The following is a 13,846-nucleotide window of genomic DNA, read 5'->3' on the forward strand; positions in this document are numbered from 1 at the left end:
TTGATTGCAAGATGGCTAGGTGCGTTTGGGCACTAGCTGATGAGGATCTCACGGAAACCATTGTCTCGAACCGGACTGACGACGCAAAGTTGTGGATGTTGTGGCTTGTTGATACTCTTCCCTCGATGGAACGTGCGCGCGTCCTCGTGACGATGTGGGCAATTTGGTGGGCACGGCATCGAGCTATCCATGATGATCAGTACCAAAGTCCGCTAAGCACGCATATGTTCATTGAGCAATTTTTGTCAGAGTTGGAGGCGATCCCCGACGGGAAGGAGCGACCCAGGGACCGGAACGCAAAACCTAAGGACCTGCATGTAACGCCCAGGGATGTGCATGTAATGCCCAGGAAGGAATCGGTGCAGCGAGACCGATCAGTGCGGACGGCCTGGCTCCCGCCAGCAAAGCATGACGTGAAGATTAATGTTGATGGTGGCCTTTCCAAGATTGGAGACCGAGGTGCTTCGGCGGTGATCTGCAGGGATAGGCATGGTATGTTTCTTGGTGCTTCCGCAGTTATATTCGAGGGTTTGCTTGACCCAACTACACTTGAAGCCCAGGCGTGCAACGAGGCCCTTGCTCTTGCTGCGGATCTTCATGCTCAATCCGTGTGCGTTGCATCGGACCGCCTCGAGGTGATTACCAATATTCATACTGGTGCCCCATGCCACTATTTTGCTATTTTGGAGGAGATCAAGCATAGAAGACGTTCTATCCAAGATATTCAGTTTGTGCACGAGAATAGAAAGCATAATGAGGAAGCTCATGCCTTAGCTAAGGCGGCTGCGTTTTTCCCTCCCGGGCGCCATGTGTGGCTTACTACTCTGCCCGATATCATATGTATCCCTATGTGTTTGAACGTCTAATAAAGGATACATTTTCTGCTCAAAAAAAAAGTTACGAAGACCTTATTTGTCGCATGAAGCAATAAATACTGGAAGCTGCCCAGAGGGCGCCGAAGACTGGGCTGGCCCATTTCCATTTTTTAGATGTTCTATTTCTATTTTTCTGTTCCTTTCTCTTTCCCTTTTATATTTCCATTTCCTTTTTCATTCTTTATTTTTATTTTTTGTCATGTAAAAAATTACAAAAAAAATCAAAATTTCGATTTTTGTTCAAATATTCAAAAAAATGTCAGAATTCAAATTTTTTGTTCCTAATTTGAAAAATGTTCGGAACATTTCAAGAATTCCTGTTCCGAAATTTTCTCATTTTTTAGAAAATGTTTGTGTTTTTAAAAAATTCTTCGAGATTTTATTACAAAAATTACATTTTATAAAATGTTTCATAATTTAAAATATTCTTGTTTTAGTGAAATGTTCACAAATCTAAAATAATATTTTCGTCTGAGAAAACATTTTCGAAAATTATTTTGAATGTTACCCTTTGAAAAAATTAAACAATATTTGTGTTTTTATAAAATTTTCATGTTTTCAAAATATTGTTTGTGAAATTCAAAAACTATTAATGTTTCTAATTTTGTTCGTGTTTTTCCAAAAATATTGGAATTTTCAAAAAAAAATGTTCGCATTTTTTGAAAATTATTCGGGATTTAAAATTTTGTTCATGTTTCCAAGAATATTCGCCAATTCATTTTTTTAGTGTTAAAAAATTAAAAATATTTATAATCTGATTCTATAGTATTTTCTTAAATATTTGAGCTGGCCATTGTATAGCGGTGCGTGTTCGTTCTATGCTTAAAAATGAAAGAAATTGTGGACACGTGGCAATAAAAGAGAATATGTTGTTTGGATTTAATTAGAGCAAAATTATGGGCACTTGAGTACTAAAATAATTAAAGAGAATAAACTATCAAAAAAAGGGACATTCATGCATGATTATGTTAATGAAACGGGATTTATACGTTGCAATTAATAATCCACCTGGTTACGCTGTCATAGGATAGAGTGGTCGAAGCAACCGTGTCCCGAAGGTCACCGCGTAGCCACCAAATGAAGAGGCAGGCACAACCCTAAGATGGAGGCAGACCCGGAGAAAAAAAAAGGCGTGAGTTGGGTGCTCGGCACCACACCGACCAACCCCACCACTATCAAGATTTCCCGTGTCAAACATGTCCGGCGTGAAGATCATAACTCCTTGCTCTATCGCCTACCATTGTGGAGACCATTTTTTTTGGATGACACGTCAATTATCTTTCATGTTTCTTCTTGCAAAAAAATAACTCTCCCGTCACAACGCGCGGGCATATGTGCTAGTGAAAAAACAGAGCATAGACACTCTACAGTGACGCGCCATCACGAGACGACCAATATCAAGGGAGACCACCTTCACCGCAAACATTAAGGTTCCGGAGAAGTATGAGTACTTACGAGTTACGACTACTTACATAGTATGGCCCTTGACAAGTTATAAGCACAAGAATTAATCCACGTAGAAACATCAGTACCATTGAATTACGCACACGCGCGCGCGTTGCATCTGCAGGAACAAACCAGACATACTTTGCACTACTAGCCAGGCAGAGGGGAGTTGGTTTGTTTTGATTAATTCAAAACCTGGGTGCTGACAGTTCTTAAAAGAAAATCTGCTTTGTATCTTCATCGGGGTGGTCAAAAACCTCGGTCCAATTAGTCTAGTTTATTTTAGCGTTTCTATAGACATGTTAAAGAGGTCACGCATTTTTTTTAAGTCTCCAAAAAATGCCATATTGCTCTCTGCGGTTCTGTTTTTTTTCTTTCCAGGGACACTATCCACTACTACAGCGGCCAGTATAAGTTTCAGCATCTAGTTTTCGCAGGTACATCTTCAGCAAGCAATGCCGGATTGCATTTCGTTGAGCAAGACGTAGCTGTGTTGACACAAGCATATGCTGTAGTCGAGTTGCACCGCAAGGCACAGATCCATCAAGATGATTCATAGACGCATGAACACCAAAACTATTTTAAGTTGTAATAACAAGGTGGAAAACAAGTTGGTGTCAGCAGAATCTATTCCAAACAACGTTCGGCTCACATCTAGAACAAGTCATCAGTACAATAGGGATTTCACTGGACCATCGCATCAGAGCTCCCAGCTGCGAGAATGTCAAGGAGCGAGTTCTGGGGCTCCATCTCTTCATGCCACAGTGGCAGTTTGTCACCGGGGTGGAAGCTCCTCTTAACACCCGCCTCGTTAATCTGTGCAAGAATTCTCAAATCAGTACATCTAACTAGGTAGACAAAGTCTTTGGGAAAACAAAGAGCAGAGCAACAGGTTGATGCAACCTCCAATTTTAACAAGGAGGCACATTTCGACAAGCTGCTAAGATTACCCGAGGCACAGTTTGCAAAACAAACACGACTTTTCAACAAAAAGAAGGGGGGTTAAGACAAGATGACAACAGATCCAACAGAGGAAAAGGTGTGCCACCCTATTCCAAATGACATTTTAAGCACAACCCAATCTAGACAAGTTCAGAAAATCAAGGCTACGAAAGTTGGTGCTGTTTTAAAATTTTACTCATCTCATTTTAAAAACCATCACAGGAGACTGTTAGATATTGGTTTTAATTTTGACTGATATCTCATCCTGGTTATTAAAGCCATCACAAGAGAGGTTGCATCATCCTTATGTCGCAAAATAAGTCTTCAAATAAGCAAGTCCAAGTTTCCATAATGTGTCTATTTCTCAACGAAAAGAAACAAAGAATGAAATCTGTATGAAACGAACACTTACAGTAACAGTGCGAACAACCCCTCCACTAGCACCATCACGGGCAATAGCAAGGGAAACCACCTTCACCACAAACTTCTGTTGAGATCAGACAAGGAAAAACATGTTAGGAGATGCGCTGCAGTGATTCAAAGCTTGGACTAATGAGAAATGATGGTTCAGCCATACAATTCAGGACTATGTAACGGGTCAAAAAAATTCAGGATTATATGTAATTAACATTGCAATCTATTCTCGCAATGTCAATGATGAGGCAAATTGACAGAAAAGCCATCAAAAACTTTATTCCACTTGAAGGAAATAAGAGCACCATTTCATGTCACAACAACAAAATAAGCAGCGATAGAAGCAATATGGGAACTGAACATAGCTTTAGACTGTACTGTGCCTCATGCATTAAATAAACTATGTCCTATAACTCCTTTTTTGGCAGAAAAGATCTCCTAATTCTTTCTAGTTCCTCAGAAGAAACTAAATGACGTACCTCAGCTTCTTCCTGGGTCATACCCTCTTTCCATTCATGATCCATCAATCCATAAAGGTAACTGGAACCAGATCCTGAAAAGCCCAGCGATAACATAAAGTGTGAGAACATGCACCTGGTATATCATACATTAAAGCTGGACTAGCATAACTGCCTGCTCAGTGTCTCTCAGCACTCAACAGAGCCAGATTGCACTCAACCAGGATAAGAAGTGTGGTTAACATTCCAGTATGTTTCACAAACCGCAAGCGACTAAGTGAGTACAAGCTTGCCAGAGTGCACAAGGTTTGTTGCAAAAGAGCTCTAGGAGCTACTTAAAGATGTCAACTCAACTACTCAAGTATAGGTAAGGAGTGATGCACTTCTACTATTGGGAAACTAACCTCCAATTGCGAATGGCTGCCTCAGAATCGTACCACCAAGAGGGACCGAGTAAATTTGGCCTCCCTCGTATTTGTCCCATCCACCAACTATCATTCCAGCTTGCAACATGCTCTGGACATTGATAATAAATAAATAATGGCATGACATGTGTGTCAAGAAGGCAAACAAACATTAAGCACCATATCTTGTTATCTCGAAGGCTAGAGAAGATATACCTTGTTCTGATAGGCCAATAACCTAACTAAGTTGGATGCAACTTTCACGGTAGCTGGTTGCCCAAGCTGGATTCTGTACATGATGAAGGACAAATTCAGCAACAACTTCCAAATCAAATACTCAATTGACTATTATCATGACCTACAGGATCTAAGTTCCATATAATTTAGGGAATAATGAAGAAAGATAATAGGATAATGAGAAGCTAAAAAGCGTTGTGCACAAGTACTTACGTGTGCTGGTGGAGAAAATAACGAACATAATCCGAAATAACTTGTGTGTCAGCAACCTGCAAGATAGATAATGAGAAGCATGCTACACATGAGACATACAGCGTATATGAACAGAAAATAGGATATCTGACTAGCAAACATAAAGGCAGCAGACGATGAACACTGAAGATGTTGTAATAACTCAAGATTTCCACTCTTGCACAAGACAAGCAAATGGTAGGCAACAACAAAATGATTGCACGCAAAAGCAAAACAAAAAATCTTGCCTTGCAAGCTTTTATTTTGTTGAGTTTATTATTATCAACACCAGCGATTACACATACCTTTCAGTGCAATTTTTTTTAATTAAACATGCCATAATAAAAAATTTAGGGAATAATGAAGAAATGAAAGTAAGACTTTTTTAACTTATGAAATTGACTACTCAATGGTGCCTACCCAACCATCTAAATGTGACAGTAACACGGGATAACAACATGGAATGTGCCCGATCTTGAGCATGATTTATAAGCACTTACAGATCCAGAGCGGCAGACGTAGACATTATCAGTCAGCTGACTAATCTTGTCCGAAGCACGGTTTGCCACATACATTCCTGTCAGGCAGCAAACAGGCATTAAGCGAAGCAAATAAAAATGCAGAGAGCAAAACAGATCAAATGCCGGCTTCATTTATTTATTGAATTCAAACATACGCAGCAAGACTTTGCAACACTAAGGAGATAGCACAGCAGTAACTTAACACCTCAGGGGAGCCATGTTTTCCTTCCAGTGACTCGGTGAGAACATTGTGACAGTGGTAGAAGGTTTCAGACTTGACAAAACAGAGCACTGCAGGACCCAATAATAATAACTATCATAGCAAATCCTGGGTTTGTCTGCCTCTATCTAATAATAATCCAGGGTTTCCCCTGATCTCGGAACTAGAATAGCAGGGGAATAAACTCTGAATTAGGAGGGGCGTCTCGTATTTTATATAATAATAACATGGCCAGCAGCACCAGCCGCATCCCTCGATTCGGTTCTTCCCTCACGGCGGAATCGGACGCCCGACGCGCCATCTCCAACCCTGGCCTAGCCGCTGCTGCTGGATCCACGGGGCGCATCAAGGGATCGGGGCGGGGGGCGGGCGTACCGGTGCTGGTCCTGGAGTCGGCGGCGAGCACGACGCCGCCGTCGTAGCAGACGCCCACGATGGTGGTGCCCATCCGGTGCTCCCCGTCGGTGGGCGCGTCGGCGGAGGAGGGGCCCATGAGCGAGGCGGCGTCCATGGCGGGGATCGAACCCTAGCAGGCGGCTTCCGCGGCGAGCGAGCGAGATGTGGAGCGGGAGGCGACGGTGCGTGCGTGTGGGGGTTCCGCTGGCTATTGGCTCTGCCTGCGGCGGCTTGCTAGTATGGCCTCGCACGCAAGAAAGAAACGAGACGGGCCGGTCTCTGGGTCGGACCCGTCCGGGTGCGATCCATTCGACTCCGTCACGATGATCATATCAACCTTGTCTTCCGAACTAACATCATCAGTGAGCCTCGAATAAGTTCAAAAATATGCAACACACCCATGCGACCTGAAATTTTATCTGGCCTTTTTGGATTTGAACGGTTGATATGAAGCTAGTACGAGCGATGTTTTTCTAGGTAATTGGTGTGAAGATGATCCTACTATGCGAGTATATGAGGACACGGAAGATTCACGGGCTTCGAAATGGGATCCAAAGGTCTACTTGTCGGTCAAAGGAGCTTACACAGGATACAATGTGTAACCGAGATGGTAGTACTCGCAATGACGGTCATTTGGTTCTGCGACTTGCACACTGCACGAGATCACCGTGGCAGCGGGCATGGTTGTTTTATGCGCAGTTACCTTGTTGAAGGCATCGTTACTGCAATCATCATCTCCTCGCTTGGGATGTTACGAGGGGAAACCCTTCACCGAGGACTCCCGAATCAGACGATGGCGGCGCTTTTGATGTCGTTATCCCTCTTGAGGGCATCATTTTGGAGTAGTTGCTTGTTGGAGTCGTCAGAAGGTGGAGCGGTGTGGCATCTACCGCATCAATGATGGTGGGTCTCAACCACATGGTGCAGCAGTGTCTCGGCGACGAATGCGTCTTAATGTACGAGTGAAGGATGGTGGCGTCGATGGCAGTTGGGCCTGGCAAGGTCAATGCGCTAATCTCACCTGAAGTAGGGGCGACACAAGATGGCCGCGGCGGATTCTAGAGCATGTGCATGTGGTGCGCGCTGAGGGTCTGCCAGACCGGATGGTGCTCTCGACTTGTCATGGAGCGGCTTAGATAGTGTGCATTGGTGCGTGGTCAGGGCACATCATCAAGCAAGTATGTGTAGCCACATAGATCGCCAGGAAGGTGACTTTGTGTTGATCCATGTATTTGTTTTGCCAAACTCTGTTCAATAATTACTCCTATAAAGGATGTTAGAGTACCCGACTCCCGGGGCTTGTCGAGGGCAAATAGCACCTCTGAGCCGTTTGTTTCTGAGTTGCTTGCTGCAGGAGCCTCTCAGGGCATCTACGCACCGTCAGATCTGCCCGGATGGCCGAACATGGGCGACCCATCTGGCAGTCCATGATTAGTGGACCGACGGCGCGCCCAAGGCCACTGTCATTTGGTGTTACTATTACCCAACCACTCTTATTGCTAGGTTACTTCACCCTTACACTTGGGGTTACCCAACCACTCTTATGAGAGAGCAACAACATTGTGTTGATTTTCTCTCACAACTGTGATCTTGATGCCTTCTTTGAGAATGTTGCACCACCCTTGAACATGAGGGGCGACATTGCGGAAATCTTTGTCAATCCTTTGAGTCCAGATGCTCCAACAGGTAGCAGGCCATGATTATAATGTCTAGAGCAATATCATTAGGTAGAGCTTGCACAACAAGCACCTCATCAAAGAAAAATATTCCTCTATTCTTTTTGGGAATGATTCTCTGACAATTTTTTTGAGAAAAAGTGTAGTCCCAAAAGAGGAGGAGAAAGGTTTCATCTTGCCCTTTATTGCAGATGGCATAATTGTAACCTTGCAGATGAAAAGATTTTCTGCTAAGAAGGTTCCTGGTGTTAATTATGTCATGTAACAACAACCAACATATTGTATGCCAGATGTGAAGCACATTTCTAGAGCTTTATCAACAGAATGTGAGCATCACCCCCACCTCTTAAGAATTTGTACATCTTCATTGCACAGTAGCTTGATGAGTTCCATGAGTAGCTTCATTTATCATTCTGAACCACATCTTGACTTGAAAGAATTGTGATTCGTAGCTGCATGAATTGTTGATGAGCCTATGAAGTACTTCTTCTAGGTTATCAATTTCCATAGCGCTCTGAAGAGATACATGCTCATTAATTGTTGTAAAGGAGAGGGGTTTCAGAAGTCTATCTTGAAGGCTATGATCCAAACATCCATTTTCCTAGAATGTAATTATATTTACTTTTCTTGCTTGATAGGTTGCAACTTGTTTGTATATAGGCGACGGATTTAGAACTGATTTCCACCATAATTAGCCAACTAGCCTTCCATGAGGTGGTGCAAGAGAATAATATTATTCCCACATCATCTTTATCCATGGCAAAATTTCACAGTTAAAGAATTTGTGTATGTGAGCCTTATTACTTTTCAAAAGAAAAACTAGTAGAGCCTTATTATGAGTAGAAATATCCAACAATGGTAAACCTGATTCCTATTCTTGCCACTAGGACTATCTCAAGTGTTGTATGGTGATTACGTTTTCCTAGTCTTTTTTTGCGAGGAGATTACGTTTTCCTAGTCATAGGCATTTTTTTAATGAAACAAGGATGCCGACAACATTGAGAGTATGATGTTAGAAGCACGGTCATATTGAATTGACCCAAGTTGTTTGATATACTTAGAGATGTTATCGTCGAGTCTACAATTTATAACACGAAGAGTTAATGTATGCCTAGTTCCTTAGACCATGGGAGTATCGAGTAACTTCATACCGGGCAATACACTTTGGGGTTCGTCATCTGTAACACAGTGATCCTAATGACAACTTACATGTATATTGGAAAGTATGACATGGGCCAAGATAGCTCAAGATTGAGTTTTGCTCCTCTAACGATGTAAAGATATTTTTAGGGCCCTCTCAGTGTGACGGCATCCATCATTGTCTGGACAGACACAGGTGACTAGCTCACAGGGATGCCAGAACATGACAACGAGAAAGAACAAAAACGGTAATTAACGAGGAGACCGGCATAGTGAGCATGTGAAATTGTGAATGACTCGCAGGGATACCGATATATCTCACCTCGGGTTTTGTAACATATCGTGAAGCAAAGGAAATAGAAAATGATAACCAAAGGTTCAATCGAATATCATTCGTTTAAACGTAAGGATAAATATGGATGTCCACGGTTCTGTTACTAATCATTGAAAGAAAGGTGTTTTCATTCTTGTCTATGCTTTACCGAACCTACATGGTCACACTCTTAAGGGATTTACGATCTGTTGAGTTTTAGTGGAGTGAGGAATATGAGAAAATATTCTCAAAATATTTTCGGGAATAAAAAATAGTTTTGAGGGAAACCGGAAGCGTTTCGGGGTTACTGGAAGTGTTTCTGGGAGTACGGGTAATACCGGGAAATCATATATAGGTGGAAATTGTTTTTGGGGACTTAAATATAAATTGTAAAGGGCTCCAATATTGTTGGGAGGCCCCGGAATCTATTCAAGTCATTGGGCTAAAGAACATAGTAAAAGGCCTATAGGGGAAAAGATAATTGGACATAAGGCCCATTAGTGGATAGCGCCCCCTTTGGGGGCCGAATTGGAGAAGGGGGGGACTCCTCCTCTCCGGTACCCCTAGGTCGGGGCAAGGGGGAGGCGTCCTTCCCCCTTGGTGGCGCCTCCTCCCCATCTCTCAACCTATACATACTAGAGGATTTGGCCCTTGGAGATACAGAAGATCTAAAGTTTAGAGCCTCCTCTAGTTCTCTTATTCTAGTTCTAATTTAGACTTGGTCTACATTAGAGCTAGTTCTAGTTCTCTCTAATCCTCATAGTAGAGAAGTCCTGTGAGGTTCTCTCCTGACTCCTCTAATTCTCCGGCGACGTCAAGCTCTAAACGATGAAGCGCTGCCCGAACAGGCCGTGGCACAATGATCGAGATGTGTCTGATGGTCTTTATAAGCTTGTCGTTAGTCTGTACTATGTCGATTTAGTACATGGTAAGAGAGCGGTCATAGTCATGCCCCCAAAGATGTAGCCATAATGGTGAACCTCGTTAACAAATATCATCTCTCCCATCTATTTTTCTGCAATGACCGTTCACATACTTTCTAACAAGCAACACTAAGCGGCGGCCACTGTTCTGACTCCTAAACACCCTTTATGGTGCTCGTCCACATCCCCAAGATTGTGACTGTTGAAGCAGGGCCTAAGTTGGACAACAAAGTCCATAGATGTTGTCGGCAACAATTACACCAAATCCGCCGCCCCAAAGGAGTGTCGGAAAACACCCCCACATGCCCCTCAAGCTCACCACTCCGAGTGCTGCCATGATGGAGCTAGGAACGAGGAGATTCAATTCCAAACAAGCCTAACCCTGAACTACTCAGTCGACGGAGGTGCGAGGAACCCCGAAATTGTGTGTGGTTGCAAGAGGCTAGCCAGATATGTCCTATGTACCAAACATTAATTTTGTTGCTTGGGTGTTTTTTGTCACAAGCAACATTAATTTGTAGCCTCTGAATTAAAACGGATTTGCCGAACATCGTGTGCCTGGATTTTTGTGTGGTGTCAGCCACTTTTTGCAAATCGCATCGCAAGGCCGAAGATGGTGACAATGTAGAGTGCCGACCACGGTGAGGCCAAGCTCTATGAGCGTAAGTAGGTGATAGCCGGCGAGAGTGAGTATGAAACTTAAGGGGGGAGGGGTGCAGGAGGGTCGCTGATGTTTTTCATCGGGGTTTGGCTTAGAGGGATGGTTGGGGCGGCGACCAGCGCGGTGGTGGGAGAAGGTCCAGCGGAAGGCGAACGATGAAGGCCGCCGGCCATGGGGGACGAAGGCAGGTGGTCAGGGCTGGGTAGGCCATGGGAGAGGGGGGGGGGCGATGTGAGGAGGAGGAAGAAGAAGGTGAATAGGAGGCGGCCCTGCTGGCCGCTGGATGTTGATCGGATGGTCATATAAAAAGTGACTGACGTCAGATTTTTTTCCAGGTAACTGACGTATATGTGGTCCCGAATTAACATGATGATACTCTATTTTCTATTTCTAATACCTGAGTCCTGGCGAACCAACCTGTGGTTGGATGGTTAAAGGGACAGTGGTATCCCCAGCCCACCAGGGTTCAAGTCCTAGTGCTTGCATTATTCCTGGATTTATTTCGGGATTTCTGGCTATGCGCTTTCAGTGGGAGGGGACGTTCCCGTCGACAACGAGGTGCCTACGGTGACTTCGTAAATTTCAAAAAAACATGCCGACTCAGTCTTTCGGAGGTGCTCATAGGGGTAGAGTGTACGTGCGCGCGCGTTCATAGAGGTGAGTGTATGCGCGTATGTATAAACGCTTGCGTCTGTACTGATGTTAAAGAAAATACCTGAGTCATGCATAGGAATCACAATGTCTTTTCGTGGTTTGGGCAGTTTCTTCCTCCACATATACCTCGAGTCATTGTCGTACTGCACGGAACCGGCTTGTACTCCACCCGAACCCATTGTAGTACCACGTACTACTACGAACCTGAAGCTGTGACCGAAGCGAACACCGGCTGACCTTTACGTTCATTTGTACCAGAATCTGTAAAATTCTGAATCTTATTATGATTTTAGTGAGAGAGCAACAAGTTGGCTTCAGATCTCGCTTTCAGGTTGAGTGCTTGTCGTGTGTTTCTCACCCTCCTCCTACTTTTCCATAGAGAGCGACGTGATCAGACACCATGACAACGTAAATGCGGCCAATAATAAGCCAGATAAATAATGATTAACTAGCTCATTTTTGGAGCAATGAATTGAAATACATAGAAGAATATCATCATCACAGATAAAACAATATGTTGGTCGTATCGTATGTACTCCCAGCTCTCATCAATATGCGAGCTTATTTCTTCTAGAAGCTAAGCTAATTAATCTGCTAGTCTAATCACCCACTTAACTTACTCCACCTAGTTAGATTAATTTAGAGGGAGAAGCAGCCCATGCCGGAGCCGGAGCGGAGCGCCAGGAACGGCAGCACGGCGTCGGGCGACGCCGCAGGCGCGGGAGCCACCTTGTCAGCGGCCACGACGCCGTTATACCTCCGGCGCGCGGACGGCCGTGGCAGGTTCTCCGGCACGACGTTCTCCAGCGAGTTGGCGTGCCACGGCGGGCACTGCCTCCGGTCGCTCCACCGCGCGGGCGCCTGCGCGCGCACCAGCGCCGCCCCGTGCGCCGCGCCGCCGTCGGCAGGTCCCCGCGCCATGGCCGCGCCGTCGACCGCGCCCATCGCGCCGACGGCCACGACGCACGCTGCCGCCGCGAAGCACGCCCGGCGCAGCGCAGGGAGATGGGCGGGCGCCTGTGAGCCGGTGCCGGCCGGCTGGCGGTGAAGGGGCGGAGACGGAGGCTTGAGCTGGTGGCAGCAGTTGATCATCGCCATGGTCGCTGAGATCCCTCGAGTGCTTGCGGTTGCGGATTCTTATAGGCTCTGTGTCTCCCGGCGAGCTGGGGGCGCTGCACTTTCTTGGCAGGGGGGGAGGAGGCTGCACGTTGCAGGGGAGATCGACCAGGGCCGTTGATTTGGACGTGGACGCTGGATTTTAGCCGGCGGGCGAGGCGTGGAGCGGACTTGTATATGCGCTGGTAACTTGGCGTGTGGAACCACCTCCTCCCCTCCCCGTCGCGCGGTGGCGTGCCGTGGGAGAAGGAGCAGTTCGGCACGACGTCGGGCCGGGGTGGGGCCCGGCCGCCGGTAGATATTTGGCGGTGGCGTGCGCGGTTTACGACGACCCATCGCCGGACCGGGCAAGCTAGCAAGTGGCAACTGTTCCGCCGTGTGGACAGTGGAGTTTTTGTGCGTGGTTGCACTACGAAAGTGCCTGGTTAACGCCCGTTTGATCGGCCACGTGTGAAATCCATCGGGCCGGTGGTCTGATGACGGCTGACGGGTCGAGTCTGGTGAAAGAAAGGGAGGGAGCGGAGCAGGCGCCGCCGGTCCAACTCCATACGGAAGAACACAAAGGTGCAGAATCTGGCACTCCAAAAAAGAATGCAGAATCTCTTTCTTTTTTCCAAGAGCAAGCAAATTGCATGTCTTAATTCTATAGAAGGCAGAGGGTAAAATACAATAACACAAGCAAGCTTCCACCACAAGGCGGTGAGAAGCGAACTCAACTCAAATGCACACAAGACAACTCCAACGCTAAAGGGCTTGTCTTAACTGATCAACAAAGCCGTGTCTCGACGTCGGTCACCTCCAGAGAGAAACAACTTCAAGCGAACTCCCCTTGTCGACGCATCAACCACCCTTGATTGCCGAAAAGAGTTGGCAGATGGGTGACGGGACTCAGACGGCCTCAAGAAAGTCATCGTCTTGGACTCAGTCACGATGACATACATAGCGCCCTTGATGAACACCGAAGGAACACAAAACAAGGACCTCCTAGCCATGTCTCCAAAACAGCGCTCCCAACGGAGGAACGACATCAAAGATGCCGCCGTTGCCGGTCCAAACCCAAATCTAGGCTTTCGCCCGGAGACGACACAAGTGAGAGAGCAAGGTGCCGATACACCACAGCGACACCTTCAAGAAGGAGAAACGACACCCATGGGCGTCGTCGTTGCTGGCTCTGACCAAAGATGGGCAGGACTTTCATCTGAATCATCGCGCACCTGAA

The 13,846-nt window shown here is 45.8% G+C and overlaps 2 protein-coding genes across 2 annotated transcripts; both read right to left on the reverse strand.

The window, feature by feature from the left end:
- Positions 1-2,879: 2,879 nt before the first annotated feature.
- On the reverse strand, positions 2,880-6,446 carry LOC123183224 (proteasome subunit beta type-6). The gene is made up of 8 exons (XM_044595993.1): positions 6,124-6,446; positions 5,508-5,584; positions 4,990-5,045; positions 4,756-4,828; positions 4,540-4,651; positions 4,157-4,230; positions 3,676-3,750; positions 2,880-3,137 (listed from the first exon to the last, which is right to left on the reverse strand). Exons 1-8 carry the CDS (start codon positions 6,257-6,259, stop codon positions 3,006-3,008), a joined length of 735 nt encoding a protein of 244 aa, XP_044451928.1. The 5' UTR covers positions 6,260-6,446; the 3' UTR covers positions 2,880-3,005.
- Positions 6,447-11,924: 5,478 nt separating this feature from the next.
- LOC123177238 (uncharacterized) lies at positions 11,925-12,841 on the reverse strand. Its single transcript, XM_044591106.1, has one exon. It carries the CDS (start codon positions 12,607-12,609, stop codon positions 12,151-12,153), a length of 459 nt encoding a protein of 152 aa, XP_044447041.1. The 5' UTR covers positions 12,610-12,841; the 3' UTR covers positions 11,925-12,150.
- Between the last annotated feature and the right edge of the window lie 1,005 nt (positions 12,842-13,846).

Source organism: Triticum aestivum, chromosome 1D (assembly GCF_018294505.1).
Source record: "Triticum aestivum cultivar Chinese Spring chromosome 1D, IWGSC CS RefSeq v2.1, whole genome shotgun sequence".
NCBI classification, from domain to species: Eukaryota; Viridiplantae; Streptophyta; class Magnoliopsida; order Poales; family Poaceae; genus Triticum; species Triticum aestivum.